Raw genomic sequence first — 26,732 nt, 5'->3', positions numbered from 1 at the left:
ATAGGTTTCATTTTCTTGATATTTTTTTATTTGATATGTTATTTTGTTACGTTCGTTTCTTTTTTTATTTAAAGTATAGATAATTTTATTGTTTGTATTGCGTAGAAATTAGTGAAATTGTTTATTGATTGTTTATTAAAATTGAAAATTTTTATTGATTAAAATCTATATATTATTTTTAAAAAAATAATATTATTTTTTAAAATTAATTATTTTATTAAACTAGACAAACGTGCTTAGCACGTTGCTATGATAGCAACTAGTATATATATATAAAAGATCAGGCATGTATGCAAATGCAGTGAAAACCTAGCAAGACACATCTCATGATTCATCAACTTCACGGAAAATGCAGAGCCTGTAAATAGCACCCTAAACTTTGCAGAGGATTATTGATTCAAACGTAAATTCAGGATTTAAGTAACTCTGAAATCTGATAACAAGCAAAGAAACCATTGTCAACATGAGTATGGACTATGGAGGCAGTTAAAATTGGCTTTAGTAGTTCTTAAAACCCCTTAAAACAGATCCTTGAAAGCTTCTATAGCTCTTCAGTATCACTAACCACTTCCCTTTTGAGAGAGAGAGAGAGAGAGGACAAGAACCCCTAATTTTATTACTGAAAGCCTCACTTATGGCAGAGGAATACCGTGATTTAATTACTATCAATCATTGATAACTCAACTGCTGTCTTTCCCATACAGAAGGGTATTGCAAGAAGGGAAAACAAGAAAAATGGAAAAATAAAATATAAAGTGAACCAATACAGTAAATTATAAAACCCTACTCGGTTAAGGAATCAGTTTCGAGTTAAAAATCCCTTGAACAAGACGATTCCTATACTACCAATTGCTAGGGATAACATAATAGGAACTGCCACCGGTTCAAAATCAACCACAATTCCTTTCTGGTTTGTTCTTACATGGCGAGACCTCTCTCCCAAAATCTCACGGAGAATATTGCTAAGATTGTCCAACTGATGCATGAGTTGACGTTGTCCCCGGGCAATACCTGATATCTGATTCCAAAGTAGGCACCATGAATAAAATGATAGCCAACAAACAATCATTTCTGAAAAATGACTTCTGGGTGACTAGACACCAAAGTATAGGACACCATAAACCTCTTATTTCAAAACAGAAGGCATTCAATTACCATAACCTAATAGGAACAATCATCATCTAATGAAATAATTTTAGCTTCTTCTGATCAAGAAATTATTAGAACATGAAAGGGCAATCACCTCCCATCACAAGCTGTTCTTTCAGTGTTTTGAGAATGCTGACTCTTCAATTACTCAGCAAATATGGCTAATCAATTCTCAGTTTTGGTGGGTTTTGATATATATAATATACATTAAATTTGTGCATGTATAGTCCTAGGCATTCTCCAACATATCGCAGTATTCTCCAAGTAATCTCCTATTTCTCACAACGATCAGCTACTAACTAGTCATATGACAGCTGTACATTAATAAATCAGAACAACAGAGATTTAGATCAATGCTAGAAGGTATGGTGCCATTGGCATTGTCTTAGAGACGTGGGTCCAAAACTCGTGCACATGCAAATCCACTAATATCTAATCATTATCGCCATAAAAAGGCAATGAAAAAGTAACTAATTGAACAAGAGTTGATTAAGAAGATAATATTATCTCAACGGATAAAGTTTTGCACCTTCCAAAATTTCCACCCATCACTTCCTCCCTAAACTTTTAAATAGTGGTACACTTGTGTCAATGTCCTCCCTTGCTGGTTCATCACCTCCTTATAAAAGTTAGTTCCCTAAACTACAATTTTTCAGCCAAACTCGTGTAATTATCCACTTCTTTGTTTTTGTTTCTTTCATTCATTTTTTCCATTTTTTTCATAGCAGGGTGGGATGCAACTAGAGGAACATCTACCAATCTGGGCGAAAATTTAATTTTAAAGAAAGAAATCATTGAAAACTTTCTAAGTTATATGTATTATGCTCCAGGGGAAATGATATGTACAATTATAGAGTGTGCAAGTTACGCGCACTCTCATTGAACTTTGAAAAAAGTGAGCAAATCTAAAACCCACATGAAAAGCCCTATTTTTTAAAGGTGGGCCCCATTTTTTCAAAGAGAGTGCATAGGGCTCACATCCTAGGACTGTATCTAGCATTACTCTCTACTCCAAATAGTAAAGATATTGCAAGGTGTTCAACATCTCAAATTCATCTTTTCCTTTTCTTTCTTTCCCTTTTTTTTCGGTTACAGCAGGGTGGGAGTGCAAATAAAGGAACATCAACAAATCTAACTGAAACTGAATTATAAATTTATACATAAAAATCATTGGCAACTTTCTAAGTTATATACAAATATTAAACTCTGAACAGTAAAAATATTGCAAGTTGTTCAGCATCTCCCATTCAACAATTATTAACTTATAGTGCTATAAAAGCATAGAATAAAAACATTTAGAAGGATATAAGAAGACAAGATTAATACCTCTTCCATCAAAGGAGACTCTTTAGACAACTGGGATGAGGATGACAAATTGGGCATTATGGACCCAGTCAACGAACCATTGCCTAAACTAGAGAAGAAGTAAGAAGTGGGAGCAGAGACATTGCAGGAATCAGCTTGAACAGACATTTTTTGTTGACTGGGAGAATTTTTCTTGATGGTTAACTTGGAATTCAGCTCTTCAATACAATTTGTAAATTCATCCATTCTATCATTCAGAGAGGAAATTTGTTCTGAAAGCTGAGTAACGGTGCCCTGCCAAAACAAATAAATAAAGCAAAAAGAAAAAGCAGATTGACGATCAAAAATTTTCAATTGCTAATATCCTTTCAAAAGCACTATCAAAATCACTATGACTAACATAGAAGATACATGAATTATTCTACCTGGCTTGCAAGAGTTGTGGGGGATTCTGAGTTTCCGTCATCAAACCGTCTACTTTTGGCAGCGTATCCAGTAAGCTTGGCCAAAATCTTGTCACTTTGGGTTGAATATGAATGAGACATACCACTGTTTAAAATCACATCATCAATCAAAGGTATCCAGTTTTCTTTTTTTGACAAGTCAAACATATTGAAAGTTTAACAGAAAAAGAACGAACCAAAAAAAAAAAGAGACCATATTTGGGAAAATGATAATGGATCATTTAAAATCCAGAGGGGGAGAAGCATTGTGCATATTGTCTCAAGAACTTCTTAATTTTTTTTAAATACTTCTAGGAAACCAACTTTCAAAAGTTTTCTCAGTACCATCGACGACATAAATTTACAACTCAAATAGTTCTCCACTGAGCATGCTAATTTATCAAATGGAAAATGTAGCAACAGACTGGCAGAAATAATCTACTTTCACAACATAGAATATAAATTAACGGACCATGATGGAGAATCTGTATGACCAGAAAAGTTTCGGAAACTACTTTGCATTCTTATCAGGCTGTTTTCTTTTTCCAGTTTCAAGGCTATGCTCCTAGAAAATTACCGATGATGAGCAGCTGGCACCACTTAGGTTTAAAGTTTGATTGAGGCTTGTGTGAGGTTATGTGTGATACCCCATCATTACGATATGTTTAATTCCGACGCTTCTCGCCAGAATTAATCCTGTTCTTTTCTCCCTCTACAGTGCACCAAATTCTTTCATAGAGTTGCCAACTCTCATCGAAGGAATAATGGCATTGAGGTGCTTCACTCGGAAGGTAGTGTCCTTTCTGATTGTCAGGATATTAAGGATCAGATTGTTCATTTTTATGAAAAGCTCCTTACGGAGCAATATTCATGGCATCCTACAGTTGATGGGCTGGATTTTGACTCGACTGACCAGCCTAGTGCAGTTTGGTTGGAGAGAATGTTCGAAGATGAGGAGATGCTCAACGTGATTAGAGGAATGGACAAAGATAAAGCTCTGGGACCAGATGGCTTTTCCATGGCATGTTTCCAGGCATGTTGGGGACATTGTTAGGGAGGACATCATGAAGGTTTTTCTTGGGTCTGTGGAGGTGAAGAATTTTCATCCCATCAGTCTTGTCAGTGGTGTGTACAAGATCATCTCGAAGGTGCTTGCTAACCGTTTGAGTGTGGTTTGGGGAAGATCATCACGAAGTCCCAAAATGCCTTTGTCAAGGGAAGGCAAATTCTTGATTCTATTCTCATAGCTAATGAATGCTTGGAAAGTAGAATGAGAAGTGGCGTTTCAAGCATTCTTTGTAAACTAGATATGGAGAAGGCCTTCGATCACGTCAATTGGGATTTTTTGGTATATATTCTTGATAGGTATGATTTTGGGGAGAGGTGGTGTAAGTGGATGAAGCACTGCATCTCTACTGTTAGATTTTCGGTCTTGGTTAATGGCACTCTAGCTAGCTCTTTTAACAACTTCCGGAGATTGAGACTAGTGGATCCTTTGTCCCTTTTCCTTTTTGTTTTGGTAATGGATGTGTTGACCAGAATGTTGAAGGTGGCAGTAGATAGGGGTCTCATCTCAGGTTTCTCGGTGGGTAGTTCTTCGCAAGGCAGCATTAATGTTTCCCATTTACTCTTTGTGGATGACACTTTGATCCTTTGTGAGCCAAATTCTGATCAGATTTGTTCATTACGGGCACTCTTGTTATGTTTTGAAGTGTATCTGGCTTAAAGGTGAACTTGTCAAAGTTTGAAATTGTTCCCGTAGGTTTGGTCAATAATTTAGGGGATTTGGCTGATATTTTGGGTTGCAATGTCTCCATTTTGCCTATGAAGTATCTTGGTCTTCCTTCGGGGGCTCCTTATAAATCTAAGGCAATTTGGGACGGGATTATAGAGAAGATTGAAGGTAGATTGGCTGGTTGGAAAAGGATCTATTTGTCCAAAGGGGTAAGAATCACTTTAATCTAGAGTACTTTATCTAATATCCCAACCTACTTCCTTTCTTTATTTCCTTTGCCTCTAGGAGTGGCTAATAAAATGAAAAGGATCTTTCGTGCTTTCTTGTGAGGTGGTTTGGAGGATGAGAAGAAATTCCACTTGCTTAAGTGTGAGAAGATTTGCACTCCTTTATCTTTGGGGGATTTGGGGATTAGAAAGCTGAAAATTTTCAACAAGGCTCTCTTAGGGAAATGGTTGTGGTGGTACCATCAAGAAGGGGATGCTCTTTGGAGAATAGTTATTGATGCCAAATATGGAAGTATTTGGAGAGGTTGGTGCTCAAACGAAGTAAGAGGGGGCATACGGTGTGGGAGAGTGGAAATTCATTCATAATGGTTGAGGGGAGTTCTCCAGAAATTTCAGATTTGAAGTGGATAGGGGTAACCGGATCAGATTTTGGTATGATTTATGGTGTGGGGATGAGGCCTTGAAGAATGCTTTCCCTTCCCTCTATAGAAATGCCTCAAACAAAGATGCTTCTGTGGCTGATTATATGGATAATATTTCTGGTCTCACTCAGTGGTCAGTAAGTTTTATTAGAGATGTCCGGGATTGGGTGGTGGGGGACATCACTGATTTTTACAGCTTGCTTTATGCTCTGAATATAAAATCTGGAGGGGTTAATAGATGACTTTGGAACCAGCCTGGTAATAAGAAATTCTAGGTTAGATCTTTGTACAAGGTTTTGGCGTCTCATTCTTCTACTGATTTTTTTCCTTGGAAAAATATTTGGAGATGCAAAGTGCGTCTCAAGGTGGCTTTCTTCAGTTGGTTGGCTTCTCATGGGAAAATACTTACTATCGATAAGTTAAGAAAGTGTAGCATCATTGCAATGGATTGGTGTTTCATGTGCAAAAGGTGTGGTGAATCGGCAGATCGCCTTCTTCTCCACTGTGATGCATCAAAGGCTTTGTGGGATAAGGTTTTTGCTAAGCTGGGCATTGCTTGGCTGATCCCCAAGAGTAGGGCTGCAAACGGGCCGGTCCGGTCCGGTCCGGTCCGGTCCGGCGATGGACCGAAAATTTTCGGTCCATTATTTTTCCGGACCGGACCGGACCGAACACCCAAAGGGACCGGACCGGACCGATAGCTATCGGTCCGGTCCGGTCCGGTCCGGTCCAGTCGGTCCGCCCTCTTTTTTTTTTTTTTTTAATAATTAATAAAAAAATTTATTTAAAATACTAAATTAAACTAAGTGACTTATTAATGTGGATTATGTAACAAACTCAATAAAAAAATATTTTATATGGTCAATGATAATAAATTAGATGAAAATTATATTATTAATTTATATAATTACTATATAATTAACTAATTGATATTATATATTTATTAATTCATAGAATATTAACAAGTGTTAATAGTATATTTAAAATTTTATATTATTAATAGTGATAGGTTAAATGAAGATATATATAAAATATTGTTAATTTATAGAATATTAACAAGTATTAATAATATATTTAAAAATTTATATTGTTAATTGTACAATTATTATATATAAAATATATATAAAAAATATATATTTTTTTTTTAATTTTTCATTCGGTCCGGTCCGGTCCGGTCCGAAAAAACTGTGGACCGTGGACCGGACCGAATGATTTCGGTCCTCTAAAATATGGACCGGACCGGACCGGTCTAAGTCTCGGTCCGGTCCGGTCCGGACCGAAACGGTCGGTCCGGTCGGTCCGTTCGGTCCGACCGGACCGTTAATCACCCCTACCCAAGAGGGTGGCGAATCTTTTGGTCTGTTGGAGAGGGATTCAAGGCAATCGCCAAATTGTGGTCGTTTGGAAGATGGTGCCTCTTTGTCTTATGTGGTGTAATTGGAATGAGAGGAATGGGCGCTGTTTTGAAAATAGAGAATGCTTGGTGGGAGGGATTAGACTTTTTTTTTCAATGTTGCTTTGGGCTTCGATTATTGTAATGGATGGGTCTAGTCTAAATGACTTCTTTGCTGTTTTTCAGCTTTAGTTTGTAATTAGGTGTTTTTCTCTTATATAGTCCTTGTGTACTTGGGCTATGCCTAATTACATGGTTTAATAAATTTCTTACTCAAAAAAAAAAAGAGCTATGCTCCTAACTTAAAGTTGACCAAAGGTTTAAAGAAGATAAAGGACCATTACGTTCTTGCTGACATAACACAGTGCATGACTCATGGAGTAACGAAGGCATGAAACTCCATAAAAGACACTGGCTTCCTCGTCAATCTTGAAATCCATGCAATTCTTGGCTTTTAACATGCAAAAATTTAAAGTGAACTTCAAGCAACAAACTCAAATAACTGAAAGCAATCATAACATGTATAGATTAATACAGTTCGGAAATTGGTAGATCTACAACATATTGACCCTACCACCTTTGGTTGTCTCGACACTTGTTAGAACGCCATATCAGCAGTTATATATTGAATACCAATAGAGAAAATCAGAAAAGTGCACCTCTTAAGATGCTTATTTCTCATGGTCACTCTATCAGCAGAGGCTCTAGAAAGAGCCTCGTTGGGGCTTGAAATCAGATCCTCATCTAAGCTGAGCTTCATCTTTAAGTCTTCTGGCAGAGCCTGTAGCATGATTAGATTATTACTACCAATGCAACTACCACTGCATGGAGAGGCATAACAAGGTTTAGAAGTGGTCATACCACGACTTCATTTACAAGCTTTTCCAGTTGAATTTGTTCAATATAGGTCCGAGGAATATATGAACCTTCCAGTCCCAGCTGGTCAGAAACACATTTTACAACTAACCGATCCTTTCCTTGTACCTTTTCATAAAAAAGCTAGAAATTTAGATTAGAGTGGCTCGAATACTAGGCTACAATGAGGGTTCTAAAAAACATTAAAGATGAACAACTCTCTTAGTTGTACACTTTACCCAATAAGAACCACTAAACGTGAGCCAGGCCAGGCTGGGTCTAGCCCATACTGTTTCCCACACTACCAGGCACTCAGGCCAGACGGGGGTCTTGGGATGCACAATGAATGTTCTTGGTGCAGGACTGGACCAAACTGGCCCAGGCCAGCCCATAGAAAACCATATAAAGGATAAATGAAGGATATGCCCATGCAAAGGTTTTCTAGAACCATAGTTTATAACATATTCAGGATCATATGAGAGTAAAAACTAGGTGTAGATATATACAGCAGTACCTGAACATAATGGCGATTTAGTTGCTCCAACCAATCAATTTTTACAGAGACCCTGTCATCAGAGAATACATGGCTGCTTCTTTTAAGGATAGCTGCCATCGTGTATCCCAAGGCCATTAGGCCACCAAGAAGACGCACGCTAACCCCAAAAGTTATTCTTGGTGATATGACAAATGGATTATCTGTCACCCATTCCTACCAAACATGAACAAAACACATTAAGTTAGTAACAAAATACCAGTACAGTTTCCACTTCCATGTGTGAACCTAATTTTTAGCAAGTATGGAGAGCCATAGAAAGGTGAGACATCAAGAATACTGGAGATTTACAAATTATTTTGTGAACATACAAAATTTCACAACGTCAACAAAGTTGTTAAACAGAGATACAGAAAAGGATTGGAGGGGTTTTCCAAATCAGATTTGAGGATGTTAAGATCCTAAAACCCAACAAAAAAGAAAGAAAGAAGAAGCAATTGCTAATGGTCATGTTGAAAAATCATTAAAATCAAATTTAGAAGTATAAAATTCAATTAGTAACACCCTATACTACACATCTCTACATACCTAAAAATTACATCTAAATTTTTTGAGTTGGTCCTTATAATTGCAGCAATGTTGACCTCCAATTTTTATCATTATTTCCATTTTTCCTCTTCCTTCCAAATATATTAAAATGGCATTAACAAAGGTAGTCACTTGATTCAAATTGCAAACTGGCTTTCTTAGCTGGACATACATTGTTAAAAAAAATCTCTCCCTCCCCCCTCCTATTCCCTATCATCAAGAACAATCTTTTAAAATACCCAAAAACTCAAGAATCAAGGGGGATAAAACAAGAGCTTGGGGAGAGGAAACAGGTGTGGAATGGCTGCATAGGCAAATTGGAGAAAGGTATGTAAAAATTTGTATAGCACCAAATCCATTATAAATAACAGAAAGTGATAGTATAGAAAATGAGAATGTACACGACTGTTAATGAGAAGTTAATATGGGGGAACAAAAACTTGTCATTTCCTCCCTTAGATTCAGCTGCACTGCTCTATACATGCACTTGTGCGAAACTACTTGCCTCTGTTTTGGATTGGATGCACCCATGTGAAAATAGAACTTTGATTATTTGGATTCATTTCCAATTAAAGTATGTAAAGCAAGCAAATTATAAAATATAAAATATATAAAATATATAAACCATGACATATCCTCCTTTTAAGAAAAAGATACAGAATGAGGTTATGGGTTCAAACCCTACCAGGTGCGCATGCATATTACCAATATAAAAAAATCTGTCAACAATCCCCACTCAGTTTTTTATAATAAGGAACCTAGAAAACAGTAAAAAAAATAAAAAAAAAGCAACTTGTCTTTTACCCAGTTAAACCCTGAACCACTGTAAAGTGCCCACATCACACAGATCAGACCAATCATCGGCTTTTCACCAATGTAATGCGGCTCCTATAAATTGTTTGGACCCAAGCTTCGAACCTTAGACCTAGTATAGCATACCCTCAAGACTGAGGCCCTAACCACTTGAGCCAACCCCTACAGTCCCCTCTCATTTGTCCTATTGATATGACAAAAAGAAAATAAATTTTCTTGGTTTATGTAGCTGTATATTATGCATGATGTTTGCACTTTCTAGGACTTGCTTAATAAATTTCATTTCACTAAAGCCAACATAACTACATAGATTTGGCCATTCAATGGATCAATTGAAGATATCCTTAGCATGATATGCATGCTGTTTGTGAAAGCGCCAAACACACTCAAGTGTAAATGCCGACTAGATCCTAGAACCCTAGACGCAAAGTGCAAAGTGCAAAATGCAAAGTGCAAAGCGCAATCGCGCACCTGATTTAAGTGATGCACACATTATTTGAAAAATAATGTATAATCACAAAATAGAATAAAAAGGTTTAAAAAAGAAAGATAATATTATATAAAGCCTATTGACTCAATTTGTGAGGATATTAGGCAACACAAAAACTCAAGTGATCTTAATTACATACAATTTAAATATCACATTTTATATAATTATCTTGTGATTCACAAAATATACATAGTCATGATATTTGATAGCCATAATCAAAATACAGTACATGATTGAATCAAAATATACAAAATCTATGCAATCCTAAAGAAGAAAGCCATCCTCATCATTAAGCATAGGACCAACATCATTGTCATCAAAAGATTTGTAGTCATCAACATCTTTCTTATTTACTTTGTCTTCTACACGGTCTAGACAAAAAGTGAGTTAGAACTGAACTATAATTTTTTTCTAGAAGATACAAAAGCAAGCTTCTTGTAAGCTCACTCAATATTATGTGTTTAGTGGGCCCTTTTGCAAATACGCATCACTTTTGTTAAGTGATGCACTTCGGCCTTGGCACTTTGCACATAAGCGCATTTTTATGGATGCTGGATATGCACTCTATACTCACACAAAGCCTTAATCTCAAGTACTTGCGACCTGCAAGATCCATCTTTTTCATTATCCAGCTATATCCGGTATCATGGCCCACTATGCCCTTGCCAATCATAACCCAATTCCTCTAAAGACTAGACTGTCTATTACCAAACAACTAGAGTCAGAAGTCTGCTACATAAATTTTTTTTCTATGAAGATTTTCTAGGGCAATATCTTAGTACATCATCATGTCTGAATGCATAAAATGATGATTTCCAATTTCTTACTTCACAAATATGCCGTACGTTAAATATATTGCAGGCATTATATTCTGGATGAGTAACAATGCACAATTATTAAAACAACAAAAACCAAACTTTAAGAGGCAAACCTCAAACATGAGACTGTATCTTCCATCTTTATTCCGCATCCTTAAATATGATTGGCAAGATTCGGGATCTTCACCAGGTGGTAAAAGATATATGTCATAAGTCTGCTCCATTGTTTCTGTATGATATTCAGTGAAAATAGCCTTGACTTGTTCTACCGTCACTTTCCTTGCTGACTACAATAAAAGCAGCACTCATTTAATGATGTGGACAAATTCCTAGTACCTCATCTATCACGTGATATTTTCGACTATTCTATTTGGAGATGTTGGGACAAACACAGACTTTTTCAAACTACCACCAAATTTGCAATAACCGCCATGCTACAAAAAATTGCAATGTACCTCCTTTTCCTTTAGAAAGACAAAATTACTAACAAAAATTAAAAAAACAAAATACCCTTATTAAATTCAAATGAAATAAATTTTTGAACAAGAATTTACTTTTTACCAAAAAAAAGTAAAAGAATGATATGTTTTCACTTTTTATACATTGTTAAATTATTTTGAACATTTTTTTCAAGTTTTAATTTCTTTTATCAAGGGTTTTATGTCAAATGTTTATGGAGGTGTTACATTGCAACTTTTTGGTAATTTGATGGGGTATTGCCAAATCCCTCATTCTCGGGTATAGGCTATAGCTGTTCCTGAAACATGGCATTGGTAATTAGAGAACAGTGATTTGAAAAGCCGAGAACTTTTTGAAACATTGCATTAAACAATCCCCCTTTAAAAACCTGCTTTTCTAGGGTATACAAAACTAAACTAAAAGACTTCTGGTAAGCACAGCCTAAAGATAAGCAAAATGTGTAACTTTATGAATAACCTTTAGAATATAAGTAGGAGTCTGAAATCCATTAAATGGATTGAACTTGTTGGTGATTCTTATATGGGCAGTTTGGAGATCTGGCTCGATAAAGGCCTTGTACATTGGATAAACCTGTGGAGAAGAATCCAGTTGAGAACTTCAAAGAACACAATTTCTTCTCAGAAAAACAAACAAACAAACAAACCGTTTCAGAAATTTGCTGAATTATTTCTTCGGGTTGTTGGCCAGCACGGTGTATGTCCCGCAAAACCCGTTTGACAAGGTCAAAGTGAACTCCACCTGTTACAGACACACGAAGGTCCAGTAGAGGTCTTAATTTTTCACTTAAAGCATAGATGCCCTCAATGATCACAATGCGGGAGCTTGGCACTTCAAGTGTCCTGCCACCAGTACATGCAATTTAAACACAGACCAGGTGGATATGTAAGAGTCGTGGAGCCATGCATTAATTAAAAAATAAAAACAACTTCAGGATAATTCAATAAATTGACTCTGTGCATTAATAGAACTAGAAAAGGGACCAATACATGGCTTTAGATTTCAAGATATAAAAAGTACAAGACTCAAACAGTTGCATTTCTCTTCCTCCATGACCTTCGATGTGGAGGGGGTTTTGAATACAAATATAGATCTCTTCGATCATGAAAGAAATTGCACAAGCAGTTCAGTCACTTCACTTGAATGTGAAATAGCAGTTTCAATAACCATAACATCATCTAAATATATGAAACAGCAGAATTCAACTACTGTTTGCTTAGATTGATTGGGACATCATTTTACATATAATTCCCAACAACAAAAAAATGTTAACATTGGCTTGATTAATTGGGACTTTTACATCGCAAATCTAAGATCTCTGTATGTTATTCTTGAGCTAACATGACATAATATAATTTCAACCATTGTACTCAAAGAATGATGACACCCAACCATGCTAAAGCTATGAAAAAATACTGGATGGAAAGCAAATACCTGTATCCTGTGCGGGAGCTAGACTTGAAATCGTAAATTGGAACCTGGACCTGCTTATCTGCCTTTAAATCATGGACATTCCGGAGCAAGGTGTCATAGTCTGTCAATCGTGGATCTGTTTCAGAAAGATAACAGAACCAATATAATCATGCCTGATGTATTTCCCCACTTGAAAGCTGTCATACTGATTCAGGGATTGCACCAAGGGCCAAGACACCCAAAGTTTATAAAACACACATAAGAACCGAGCCATGGCTCCATCATTAAATCAGACTACACATATGACTGAAGACATTCCAAGATTTCACTGACGTTTTTGCCCAACAAAACTCATTAAAAATATAATTAGATCAAAATGGATCTTTTGCTCCTCTCTTGTAGTGGAGAATAAACCATCCAGTGATATGGAAAAGAACAAATAGGGAGAAATAAATATTCAACAGGTGTTATGAAAGAAAGGAAGAAAAAGAAAACTATATAGGTCAATGGAGACTGTAAACAACTAATGGAGAATCAATGGAGTATGGTCCTATATAGGTCATAAAGCCCTATACTCAACATAATTATAAATCTGCACAATCAATACAAGTAAATGTTGCGATAATCTAGCAGAAAAAATCCTAAGTAAGTTTTGCATAACGGAGTCATGGGAATGAGGTGGTTATATAAGGCACATAATGTGGTGATCATATGGCAACAATTGCAGTAGTATGTAAGGTGTACCTATCTGTCTAGTGTTGTCTATTTGGAGGAAAATGAATGATAAAAATTTTGAGGATTGTGAGCAAACAATGCTAGAGCTTAAAATTTATTTCTCCAATACCGAGTTTCTTTAGGCAGCCGCTATAGATTTTAGTGCACTGTGTTTCCATGACTTCCTTATTTATTTTCTATATTTCTAATTAGGTGTTTCTCACTTCTCTTGTGTACATCCTGTGTAAGGCTGTGCCTTTTGTACATTCAATAAAATCCACACTTATTTGAACAAAAAAAAAAAAAAAAGAATATAGTAATAGCCTGATGCAGAGGAAAGTATGCATAGCACAATTAACCGAAGGAAATTTTACCTTTTTTTCTTAAATAAAATTTCAACACATAGGAGGTGAATGGTAGATATAAGAAAGACAAACAGGCTAGATTCACAGATCCTTCCATGTGCTCCTCCATGAATTAAAAATGCAATGGCTCTGTGAACTGAATGGGTATGCTGCTGGAAGCACACTATCAATACTTTAAATGTGCTTTCTTGATTTATCAAATTTTTTTTATCATTTACTATAAAAAATCAAACACGAACGTTTAAAGATGAAAGTTTCCTATTGCCAAAGTGGCAGAAGCTAGATGGAAATTGTATCAAGCTAAAAGGTTTATATTAATCATTTTCATTTAGGAGATTTTTTTATTGGTCATTTTCATGTAGGAGATTATTATCCATCTGTCATGGTTATTCAATCAAATTGGTATTACATTCCGGGTAACATTGCACATGCTATGGGGTGATGATAAATGTCACCAGGCTTTAAGAATGTCACATGAAAGGAAATAACACAGTAAATAGCCTTGCAAACATGGCAAGTACGAGTATGGCAGAGTAGCTATCAAAAGTTTAAGATCCCCTAAAAGATTGCAGACAATGACTAGCCAATCCACTTAAAACTCTCAGACAATATTCTTTACAAGGTGAAACACGAAACAAAAAAGTAAATGGAACAGCAAATAGAATGTGGATTTTGTGACTTGTTAAATATTTTTCCAAGTCTCAAGGCTTACGCTCAAAGAAACCTCAAGACAAACTAATCGATTCACTGTACAGAGGTTGAGTAATCCACATCATGAAGCAATCAAGAGAAAAACAATGTAGAAGACACAAGGCCATCAGATAGCCTCCCCACAATCCACATTCTAAATTAACACTTTGAGGAGCTCACTCCTCAACTCAAATGTGTACGCACATAACATGCTAAATTTCTAGGCAATGAATCTTATAGCAGGAATTATAAGAGTTGAAGCAGCACAAGGGATCAAAACCTCATGGAACGCAAGTATAAAATTATGTATATGATTGGCTGAACAAAGGCAATGAGATGATGCAAACAAGAGACAATGATGGTGAACCAGACACACACACACAAACACAGAAGAGGCTGCAACAGAGTTCAATAAAATTTCATTATTTCAGTCCCCACATATGGCTCATGAGGCTTAGGAACTCTCAAAGGGATAGGCGTAACCACATTAATTAACTCACCAACAGTGAAACATTATCCTACCAGTGAAAGCACTTCATGGATATTTTCTCCATCCCATTTGAAAATATATAGAGTTGTTTAAACAGCAAGAATTTCAAAGGAATTTATAGATGATACAGCACCAGCACGGGAAATGATATGGCACCAGCGCATGAAATGAGTTATAGATCATTTTAACTAATTGACAAGCACTATAATTCTAAGAAGCATAAAAGGAATATAAATCCCAACACCTATGCAAATGCTTCTGTGCATCTCCTTCTTACGCAAGGGTTCATTTGGAAACACAACTGTTCTCAAGTATTCTCAGATATTTCATTCGCAAATATCACTCAAACACAAAACATTTTTCAATCTCAAATCTTTAACTTTTTCATCTAATAATTACATAATCATTACAACTTTTCCAAAATCCCAAACAAAACACAAAAAACAATACTACTTTTTTCAATTTCAAAACAAAAATTATATTAAAAAATTATATTCAAACCATTTTTTAACTTTATAATATTTTTACTCAACTTTTTCTCTCTCATTTCCCAAAACCTAATAAAACATCTTAACTGAAACCATTTCACTACTATTCACATATATATTGAGATATTCTAAGTATCCAAGTGGGCCCTAAGTCTCTCAACTTACTAGATACCTCAAGAGTTTTGATGTTGATACACATCTGGCAAAGTCCAGGTACATAGAGAATGTCAATGCCCTCACCATATGAAGGTAAAGATTTTCTAACAAACTTCCAAATGAGATCATATGTCAATTTTTGCAGATTTTATCCAATAAGAAACACCTGGGCAAGAACATTTCCGATATTACACTTAATTCTAGAGAATAGCTAACCTGTACACATGCGAAATACTCATAAATGACAAAAAATGATCAAGATTATTTACCGTCAAAGTTTCCATCAACAATTCGACTAGAATCATTGTAGTTGTCCATTGAAATAACAGCAACACTGGGCATAAAATTGAGTATCTTTTCTGTTAACACAGTCTTTCCAGCCCCAGAAGGACCAGCCAAGCCTACCAATATTATTCCATCATTCTTTAGTGCTAACAATTGGCATGCACGGATTACTATAAAGAAGCCCTTCTCAAATGACAAAGGATCTTGAATGGGATCAATCTCATATCGATCACAGTCCTTTCTCTTAACCAAACAAACTTGTTCTTTTAACCGGACTGGCTGACTCTGATGTGAATCACCACTAGAAGTATCTTGAACCATTGCAAATATGTCGCCTCCCTCTGATTATGAGAAACAGATAATGAAACAAGTCGAACATACTTGAAAGCATATAATGTGACAGCTAAAGAATTAAAGTCGCTGAGAAAGAATAAAAGGTAAAAATCCATACTTAAATAACAGTCAACATATGTCACAATTTAGGTGCATAAGAGAGGCAAAATCTCCAAGAATTCACCACTATGAAATCTGGAGCTTTGACTAGATTAATATTTACAACATCCAATGAACAAAAGAAAATTTGTGGAACTTTCCTTCAGAAATTGAGAACATAAAAGTCATTGATAAACGCATCAAAGGAGAAAGGTAAAACAGAGTACAATTTTAATATATTCACCAAAAGTCCTAGAAAAACTGCTCAAAAGTGTAGAGGAAAACAGAAGTTGATTTCAATGTTATGAACAATGACATTGCTTCATCTCTATATCCTATTCTTAAAACAGAAGAATTATTTAATTCTCGAGAGATTAAAACACTTCTGCAGTATTTTAATGAAAACGTCCATCGCAAACTAAATTTAAATCCATCTTTCTCGAGTAATAATCTAGTTACTTTGTAGCTTCGGTCAAGTAAAGACAAAAAGACCTTGCAATTAGTCGAACCAACAAAAACCAGGCGCCAGATTAAAAACAAGAAAAAAAAGTTTTGATTACCCCATGAAAATATTTTAGTTGAGTGTTTTATAGGAGTTCCAAAGTGGATGATGCTTCTAGGAAAACCCTGTTGCCCATAATCGGCTAGATGACTGAAGCCCTTCATCGACAACATAAATGATGCTCATTTTTCATATGAAGTGTGAATGCACTGCGCTCAGCTGATGCAATAGCACTGATTCAAGTCCTTTCTTAAGCTAGCAACACCTCTATGTCCATCTAACCAGGGATGTGATACACACATCATGCCCACTCAATGAGCAATTATACCAACAACTGGAGTTGATATCTCATGCTGTTATATATCGCTTATATAAAGGTCAGGGATAGAGCTTATTTGAGAATATCTACAATATTTAAGAATCGTTAACGTATTCAACTCCAATGATCATATATCATAATTTAGTCCTTAACCTATGATTAAACAATACATATGATACTTGTCATAAAACTTTTCCCAGGACGTGCTTTAGAGAATCACATGAAATTAAACACAACACAAACTACTAAACTATGATTTTAAAGATCAAAACAAACAAATGTTGCACTCATCTTAAAATAACAATACAAATATTGAATGCTACAACATCCTCTATTATATTAAAAAAAAAAAAACATAAATTAACGATCATCCGGTCAATAGTGTCACAGTAACAACAAACCCAGAAAACAAAACCATAAAAAACATATACACACAAAAGAAAAACTAAAAAACAAGGTTGAGTCTCCTCTACTATCTAACTCCACGTGCCCCCCAAGTAAACCGCTTAAACAAAGCACAGAGTAAAATGGGAAAAATAACGATTACGCTTGCCTAATAATTGCACAACAAATAAAAGTCCATAAACCAAAATGGATCGAAACAAAACCAATGTGCAATATTGGTGACGACGGAAGCAGTGAGCGAGTCGCAGAGAGAGTTGTTTCTTATACCGCAACGAGTCACGATGAATTCATGAAGGAAAAAAAAAAAATCCAAGAAAGGCAGGCCAGTCTACAAGGTCGTTGTCTCCTTCCTATATATATATATATTACCGCTCCTTGTCGTTATATTTCTGGGTCTAGAAAGGAATGTGATTTTCCGGGATACTTCAGGAAGCGGGAATTCTATAGAATCTGCTTCAGCACTCCCAACAGAGAGAGGAAGCCGGGGCACCATGAGAGAGAGAGTATTTAATGGCGCAGTTTTTTCCCAATTTATTATTTTAATGCTATTTTTCTTAAGGAAAGTCCACGTCGGACAAGCCAATTTACTTGATATTTAAATTCAAAAAAATATTATCTTATAATGAATTTGAATTTGAATTTTTTTGTAACTTTATCACTTCTCATATTTAAATATCATATGACAAATTTTATCTAAAAATTATAAAATTTGAATTTTTTAGAAAAAATATTATTTAATTTTAAGGAATGAAATAATGAGAATTGGTAGACATAATTTTTTTTTTTTTTTTAGCAATGTTACCCAACCTCTCACACACCATATTTTTTTAAAATTTTTAAAATTTTTTTAAATTTTTTTTGAGTTTATTCTTTTTAAATTAATTCAATTCGTATATTCATTATTTATATATTAAATATTTGATAAAATAAAAAAATAATAAAAATTAAAAAAAGTATGGTGTGTGTAGGTTGTGTGAATAATAAGAAATTGTGTAGATTTTTTTTTTCTTTTGAATAATGAATAAATATAGATAGAAGTCACTATTGGGAACATTCATTTTGTACACATAATGTGGCATTATATAGACTATTCATCTCTCCAAATGAGTGTTGGGAACAATCAACCAGAAGCAGTCACGCAGTGAGTGCAAAATATGCACTGCTATAGTGACTTCTCTCTAGCATTACTTTTGAATAATTATTCTCACCAGTCACTATTCATTACCACACACCCCAAATCTTATGAAAATCACCCTATACTCTATGAAAAAAAATGTCAGATATGAGATGTGAAAATAAATAGTGACTGATGTATAGTAAATTTTTTTTTTAAATAGAAACAAATCTCTTATAATTATTTTATAACTTCACAATAAAATCTTAATTTTTTTCAAACTCAAATACACCAAAGTCAAACTAATAATTAACAAATTTATTTTAAAAAAGTAATATTTTATCATATAGTTGTTATTTTTTAAATGGTTGTTATTTTTGCAAATAGTAATACTCTCGCTAAATCTGTTTAATTTAAAACATGGAAAATTTCTTTGATCTCTTATCAACAATATAACAAATCTTGCGTGAACTGCAACACGTGGCACATATTTTCGGATTATAAAAGACGCCATAATATTTTTTAAAAAATAAAAATTCATCAATTCAAATAAGAAATGTAATAAAGTTAAAAAAAAAAAAACGGTCCAAATAAATTAAAGTTTTTGGGGCCGAAATTAATGATTTATGTGTAGTCTAACACGACATAGCCGTACATATAAAAAGTGGCAAGTCAAGAACATGAAAAGGATATGTGCTATAAATATAATATAAATGGGAAAAAAATTATTGAAAGCATTTAAAAATAGAAAAGAAAAGAAAAAGAGTGGTCAAACCAACAATAAATTGACTAATTTCCTATAATTATATTATATATAGTTATCGAATCTTTAATTGAATCAGATTATCCGGTTTGGATTGAGAGATGAACGGAGATCATCTCACTATTATTTATTATTATTTATAAATTTTAATTCACGAATTTCACTACTATTTATAAATCATCTTATCTCATCTTTCAATTTAAACATGAGTGAGCGGGTCAGATCAGTTAATTAGGTTAGAATAATATTAGATATAATTACAGATTATATATTTTTATAAAAAAAAAGAAAAGAGTAAACTCTATTATTAACAAATTAATTTTATTTCTTATTATATATACTTCCAATTGCTCCTTCTAGATCTCTCTTTGCGTGACCCATTCAAAAACTTGAAACAATTAATTTTTTTATAAATCCTTTTATTTTTTAAACTGGAATTGGGGTAGGTAAAACCAGCCATGAGTCATGACCAGTTCAATTGTTTAGTAGATATATTTTCGTTTTTGTCGGTCGAGAGGTTTGAATTTATCGATCGAATTGAGGGTTAATATTATAATTAAAAAATTGATTTATAAAAATCTTAAATAAATAAATCTTATATAAATCTTTATAAAAAAAATAGATCTCACCTAAAAAATTGTAAAAAAAATTATTATTTATTAGTGAATTTTATTTTTTTTTATAAATAGCTTGTATGTGGTTTGTTTATTACTCATATATTTATTTTTCAAATATATTATAAAAACACATTCTATTTAAAATAGAGTTATAAAATAATAAAAATTGTATCTTTATCTTTTTTCATGTGTAATATTAGGCTACATCCGGATGTTGAGGTGATTTCAAACTATCTAAATTGATTGATAAATAGTAGTATTTTACGAGTCTCATTAATATGTATTTAAATATATAAAATAGGTTGAGATAAATTTAACTATTTATAAAAAATTTGAAAAATAGTAAATTTAATTAATAATTAGTTTGAGATATGTTTGATACCCAAACGGCAACCGTAGCCATGTTGAGGGATAAAGATTCTTTATAAAAAAATAAAATAAAATTCTATTATAAATTGGTGTGGATAACAGACATAGTAAAGTATTTATATAACATAATTTGATTTAGAAGATAAATGTTAAAACTTAAATTTTACAAATCAAATTTTATTTTATAATTTTAGGATGTGCAAATCTCGCGTATTCCTTTTGAAGAAAGTAAATAAATATGAGACCAACATGAAAAAAAATATTTTTTTAATGATAAACCAAACTTTTTTTTAAAGAGAATGCATATATTTATACACCCTAAAACTGTATATAGTATTACTATTATATTTCACAATGCCGCAAGTTTCATAACGTGTATAATGAACCGATCTAAGGTCATCATCACACCAACTGAGTTTCATTTATGCAAATAGTCATACCTATTTGCCTCTGACTTATAAAACTTTTTCTTTGCAGATGAAATGTAATTCATTCTTCTTTACATCTCCATATACATAGATCTTTACATTTCTTTGGGTTGACTTTGAACTCTTCATTAGGTTTGACTTCTTAACCGGTTTATTCAAAATGACCCACGAGTACTTTACTCACTCTTCATGTCTCTAATTCTGATCAATTACCTCATCAACTTGAATTCATTGAACTCGAAGATTTGATTAAGGAGAAAAGAGTTTATTCAATTGTCCTGCAATTGATCTTTGTACAGCCACTCTTCATATGCAAAGTTTTATAAAACGATTAGTTTTTTAAAGAGTAATGATAGACGCACAATCGTTTTTACAATAATTTTTAAAATGAAAATATTTATGTAAAGCGATATTTTTTTTATAAGTTATTTCACAAAAATGTCTATTATTTACAACGTAATTATATAAAGAGTTATAATCAGAGATTTAGAGTTGCATGTCTATCATTTAAAAAAAAAAAAAAAAGAGTAATGTTAAATGCAATAATGGATTGTACAAACGTTGTGCACCCATTTTGAAAAAAAAAAAGTATAGTTTACTATTAAAAAATTAATTTTTTTATATGGATCTTATTCACTTTTTTTAAAAGAAATGTGTAGTGCTTATACACTTTATAACTGTAAATATAATTTCTCATATAAATTATAGATAGTTGTGGCTTAACTTTTTCTTGAACGCTTCACATCATTATCCTCGATAGATCTTGCGAGATAGGTGTGATATGTTATTAGTCTAGCCAAAATTCTTTTTTGATATAAGGGGTGTGGGGTTTCGAACTCAAATTTTTTTTATTTGAAGAACCGGATCATATGTTATCATACTATCAGACTCTTAAATATCTAGCCAAAATTCCAGCAACTTTGCTAGACCTCTCAGAAGACATTTATAGATTTTTTCACGAGTTCATGTCTCAACTAGTGTGCCCAATAAGAAAAGGTTGGATCAATTGTCCTCCCCAATAGATCTTATGGGCAATCCAAATCTTAGCCCAACATAATCAAAGGGGGCCCTGCTGTGACCATTCATGCGGCCTGCATAATCAGACCTTTAATTGCTCTCATCAATACAATAAATAAAAATATTACTTATCGTTCATTTATTTACCATCATTTAATCATATATCATCATTATTTTATAAATTTTTTTTATATGACTTTAAATGATTGATACACAAGCGAGAAACATAACATGCTTTCAACATAAAAAGTTTCATTCGTTCAGCTATAACGAGAATATAACAGCTACTAAAAGAAAGAAAATAAAGAAATAAACAAAAAATTCAAGATTAGATTAGATGCACTCTCTTCTTCCTCCAGTGATGATTTAAGTGGGTAGCCTAGACCCCTTTACTAGTAAGGCCGGGAGCTTTATTCATCTTGTCCCACTGAGGAGGCATCTCCTTCTAGCCAATGCGGTGCTCTTGCTGGTATAGGGATATATATTTAGTATTGGTTGCATTAAAATTCAAAGAAATCTGTTAAGAAACAAGAGGGAGATGTATTTGCTCAATATTTTGATATATGTGTATTCAAGTTTTTATAAATAAATAGATGTACAAAAGTCTAAGTATAGAAAGTTATACATAAGGTAAGTAGACTAAATGGATTTCGTCTTAAAATTAAGGTAATCTCTGATTTTGTGCAAGGAAATTATTTTCTGTCAATAAAATTTCCACTACTTGCCTTATTTTCTGTCACATAATTATATGTGTGACAATAATCATGTTCTTTAATGATCTCATCCTATAAAACCTTAACCACATCACAATGGAGAAGAAGATCTGTGTGGTTCACGATTCTCCATTCCTTTTGCACATAAATAAGACTTGCCGGTATTAATGCTTAGATGATGTCTAGGAGGGTGATGAATATTTTGGTTTGTTAGAGATCAGAAATTTAGGCCAATCGACAAATTGCGACTGTTTGGAAGATGCACCATTATATCTTATGTGGTGCATTTGAAATGAGAGGAATGGTCCTTATTCTGACAATAGATCATAACGTTCGGTAGGAGGGATCCGAGATTTTTTCTTCCATACCTTGTTACTTGACTATTGTATTGGATATGACTAGATTAATGACATATTTATGCATATCTTTTTAACTCTTAGTTTTTAATTAAATGTTTTTCTCTTTCATATTTCCTGTGTATTTGGGCTATATGTGCATAATTATGCAGATTAATAAATTTTTATAAGAAAAAATATTCAAAGAACCTTTATTTTCTTAAAATCTACACAATTTCTTCAATAGTTGGACAGTGTTAGGATTGCATTACTGTTACCTTTAAGACTTACTCAACTAATCTATGACTCAAAAGGCCATAGACTAAAGACACATAAATAGCAGGTGATCATTGGATTGATGGAGCACACACTGGCATGACAAATAACATTAGCTAACTCGATCACATTGGAATATTGATTGAGCACATGACATAAAAAACACATTACTAAAATAAATTTTGCCATATTATGTAACTGATCGCAATAAACATGCATTATGTAATTTACAAATCAACTTGTAAGTAGTACAACTCTGTAACAATCCAACTTGATAGTCATGTACACTCTCAATTAATCTTGATCTCTATATATCCCATTCTGCAAAGTTGTGGATCGATGTAGGCTAGGCAGTCAATTGACACAACTGACCATATGTCACAAGGCTACAAGTTAATAAAACCCTTGATATATATAGTACTATAACTATGGACAAACTTCAGTATGTGTTGCATGGGTAGCATTTCCCTCACACTTATAAACTGACCACCAGCTTCTTCCACAACCGATGTGGAACAATCCCAACAATCTCCTACTCACATATCGGGGTCCTAGGTCGGAGTAACAACAACCCGTTTCTCCCGCGGACTATTGGTGAACTTGAACTCATACCAATGTTGGGTGGTCTTAGACCTCTCTCAATCTCAAAAACTAGCTCAAGAGGTGAAGTGTTTTCTCATACTTAATTATAAACTGACCACCAACTCCGATCCTTTTACAATCGATATAGGTCAACAGGTGATACTTCGTTCAATGAGTAATTGTCCCACTCAAAAATGATAAGATATGCAAATTAGTAGGCAAGTCTCAGGTGTCTCCATATGCATACAATAAAACCGATGCGCTCATCATGATTGCCTTCGAAGACCTTTAAAAGCTTTGCTTTAATGAGCTTGTGGCTTTGCTTTGCCATTAGCACTACTTCCCTCATCTTATGACATTAATTTTCAAAAGAGTTAGGGGACTCAAACTAATCAGGGCCCCATTTTTGGGTCTTATAGATGTCGAGATCAGGACAATTTATATTAATTAGACTGCATGTTCAGATCATAGGTAGCTAGCGTCTTGTGCTTATATATCATGTATATATAGGAGCTCACGAATTGAAGAGGAAAAGTATTTTGGGAAGAGAGAAAAAAGATCAGAAACCCCTGTCGTTCACTTCATAGAAACGGGAAAGGGCTTATTCCAGTTCTTTAAATTATATATATATAGCTAGCTAGGGATCATGCTACAAATCGATCGGACAACCCAAATAAGTATTAAAATCACTTATAAGAAAAACGAGCATTTCATGTGACGGATTATTTGTGACAATAATAACTATTTGCGATGAAAACAAACTCATTTTAATAAGAAATAACTGGCCACAAATTATTAGTTTTTTTGTAATGACTGCAAAATATTTATTAAAATTGTAAAAAATAAAAAATAAAAAACTTAAAAATGTACGTTCATGACTACGAGAGCGAGGAAATTAAATAGTACTAAATTTTGAGCCTTAAATTATAACATATGTTTTGAAGGAGGGATCAGGGATATATGTATGCTCTTCATGATGTGCCATTTTCAAGCAGTTAGGTTGAAAGTTGACGTTGATATAAACACAGCATGATCGATAATTATATCTTCCACATCACATATACATGCATGCATGATGCCTGCCGGTGTGGAGTCTATATATAATATGCTTACGTATTTGGCGCCATTAATTATATATATATATATTTATATGATGATGATGATCTAGGGTTTGGTGGGAATTAATAAAGCTAGCACAACAAAATCTCGTATTTTCCTGGGAATGATTGTGGTCGGAAAAAGTTTAGATTTCGTGGAAAATGACCTGTTTTCCACCAATTTATGTGGTGGGAGACTCGTGGCATAAAACTGGTGGGAAAAAATTCTTTTTCCACCAAACCACAAGTTCATGGGAAAAGCTTTCTTTTACCCATGAACTACTGTGGTAGTTAAAACTTTTTTTCTTCCTGGCAAATAAGGTTTCATTTAGTATGATGTGGTGAGAAATAACACCATTTTTCATGAAAAGAGGTTGAGGTAAAAAGTATTTACCCATGACATGGCTTCGTGGGAAAAAATTATTTGCCCATAAAATACTTTTTTTTTTAAAGAGAATGCATATATTTATACACCATAAAACTGTATATAGTATTAGTCTTATATTTCACAATGCCGCAAGTTTCATAACGTGTATAATGAACCGATCTAAGGTCATCATCACACCAACTGAGTTTCATTTATGCAAATAGTCATACCTATTTGCCTCTGACTTATAAAACTTTTTCTTTGCAGATGAAATGTAATTCATTCTTCTTTACATCTCCATATACATAGATCTTTACATTTCTTTGGGTTGACTTTGAACTCTTCATTAGGTTTGACTTCTTAACCGGTTTAATCCACGAGTACTTTACTCACTCTTTATGTCTCTAATTCTGATCAATTACCTCATCAACTTGAATTCATTGAACTCGAAGATTTGATTAAGGAGAAAAGAGTTTATTCAATTGTCCTGCAATTGATCTTTGTACAGCCACTCTTCATATGCAAAGTTTTATAAAATGATTAGTTTATTAAATAAAACTGATAGACGCACAATCGTTTTTACAATAATTTTTAAAATGAAAATATTTATGCAAAGCGATATTTTTTTTATAAATTAATTCACAAAAATGTCCATTATTTACAACGTAATTATATAAAGAGTTATAATTAGAGATTTATAGCTGCATGTCTGTCATTTTTTTTTTAAAAAAAAGAGTAATGTTAAATGCAATAATGGATTGTACAAATGTTGCAAACTCATTTTGAAAAAAAAAATATGGTTCACTATTAAAAAATTAATTTTTTATATAGATCTTACTCACTTTTTTTAAAAGAAATGTATAGTACTTGTGCATTTTATGACTGTAAATATCATTTCTCATATAAATTATAGATAGTTGTGGCTTAACTTTTTCTTGGACACCTCACATCATTAGATCCTCGATAGATCTTGCGAGATAGGTGTGACATGTTATTAGTCTAGCCAAAATTCTTTTTTGATATAAGGGGTGGGGGGTTTCGAACCCAAATTTTTTTATTTGAAGAACCGGATCATATGTCATTAGGCTATCAGACACTTAAACATCTAGCCAAAATTCCAGCAACTTTGCTAGACCTCTCATAAGACATTTATAGATTTTTCCACGAGTTCATGTCTTAGCTAGTGTGCCCAATAAGAAAAGGCTGGATCAATTGTCCCCCCCAACATATCTTATGGGCAATCCAAATATCAGCCCAACATAATCAAAGGGGGCCCTGCTGTGACCATTCATGCAGCCTGCATAATCAGACCTTTCAATGCTCTCATCAATGCAATAAATAAAAATATTACTCATCGTTCATTTATATACCATCATTTAATCATTTAATGATATATCATCATCATTTTATAAATTTTTATTATGTGACTTTAAATGATTGATACATAAGCGAAACATAACATGCTTTCAACAAAAAAAGTTTCATTCGTTCTGCAATAACGAGAATATAACAGCTACTAAAAGAAAGAAAGAAACAAACAAAAAATTCAAGATTGGATTAGATGCACTCTCTTCTTCCTCCAGTGAT

General features: G+C 33.6%; 1 protein-coding gene across 3 annotated transcripts; it reads right to left on the bottom strand.

The window, feature by feature from the left end:
• Positions 1 to 585: 585 nt before the first annotated feature.
• LOC109003806 (inorganic pyrophosphatase TTM2-like) lies at positions 586 to 17,946 on the bottom strand. 3 transcript variants are annotated; one of them, XM_035686290.1, is made up of 12 exons: positions 17,735 to 17,946; positions 15,794 to 16,150; positions 12,643 to 12,757; positions 11,855 to 12,050; positions 11,668 to 11,781; positions 10,845 to 11,018; positions 8,044 to 8,238; positions 7,536 to 7,673; positions 7,334 to 7,455; positions 2,880 to 3,003; positions 2,476 to 2,748; positions 586 to 1,018 (listed from the first exon to the last, which is right to left on the bottom strand). In XM_035686290.1, exons 2-12 carry the CDS (start codon positions 16,128 to 16,130, stop codon positions 800 to 802), a joined length of 2,007 nt encoding a protein of 668 aa, XP_035542183.1. In that variant the 5' UTR covers positions 16,131 to 16,150; positions 17,735 to 17,946; the 3' UTR covers positions 586 to 799. The 3 variants fall into 3 exon arrangements, with proteins under 3 accessions (XP_035542183.1, XP_035542185.1, XP_035542184.1); XM_035686292.1 differs by having other exon boundaries at positions 7,536 to 7,658; XM_035686291.1 differs by having other exon boundaries at positions 617 to 1,018; positions 17,671 to 17,946.
• Positions 17,947 to 26,732: the final 8,786 nt, after the last annotated feature.

This window comes from Juglans regia, chromosome 16 (assembly GCF_001411555.2).
Source record: "Juglans regia cultivar Chandler chromosome 16, Walnut 2.0, whole genome shotgun sequence".
Classification (NCBI taxonomy): Eukaryota; Viridiplantae; Streptophyta; class Magnoliopsida; order Fagales; family Juglandaceae; genus Juglans; species Juglans regia.
This window is presented reverse-complemented; position numbering and strand designations above follow the sequence as displayed.

Coding starts and splice junctions, on each gene's coding strand:
- LOC109003806 (XM_035686290.1), bottom strand. CDS start 16,130: ATGGTTCAAGATACTTCTAGTGGTGATTCACATCAGAGTCAGCCAGTC. Junction 12,051..12,642: donor AGCTCCCGCACAGGATACAG/GTATTTGCTTTC, acceptor TACTGGTGGCAG/GACACTTGAAGTGCCAAGCT. Junction 11,019..11,667: donor CTCCTACTTATATTCTAAAG/GTTATTCATAAA, acceptor CTTTTATTGTAG/TCAGCAAGGAAAGTGACGGT.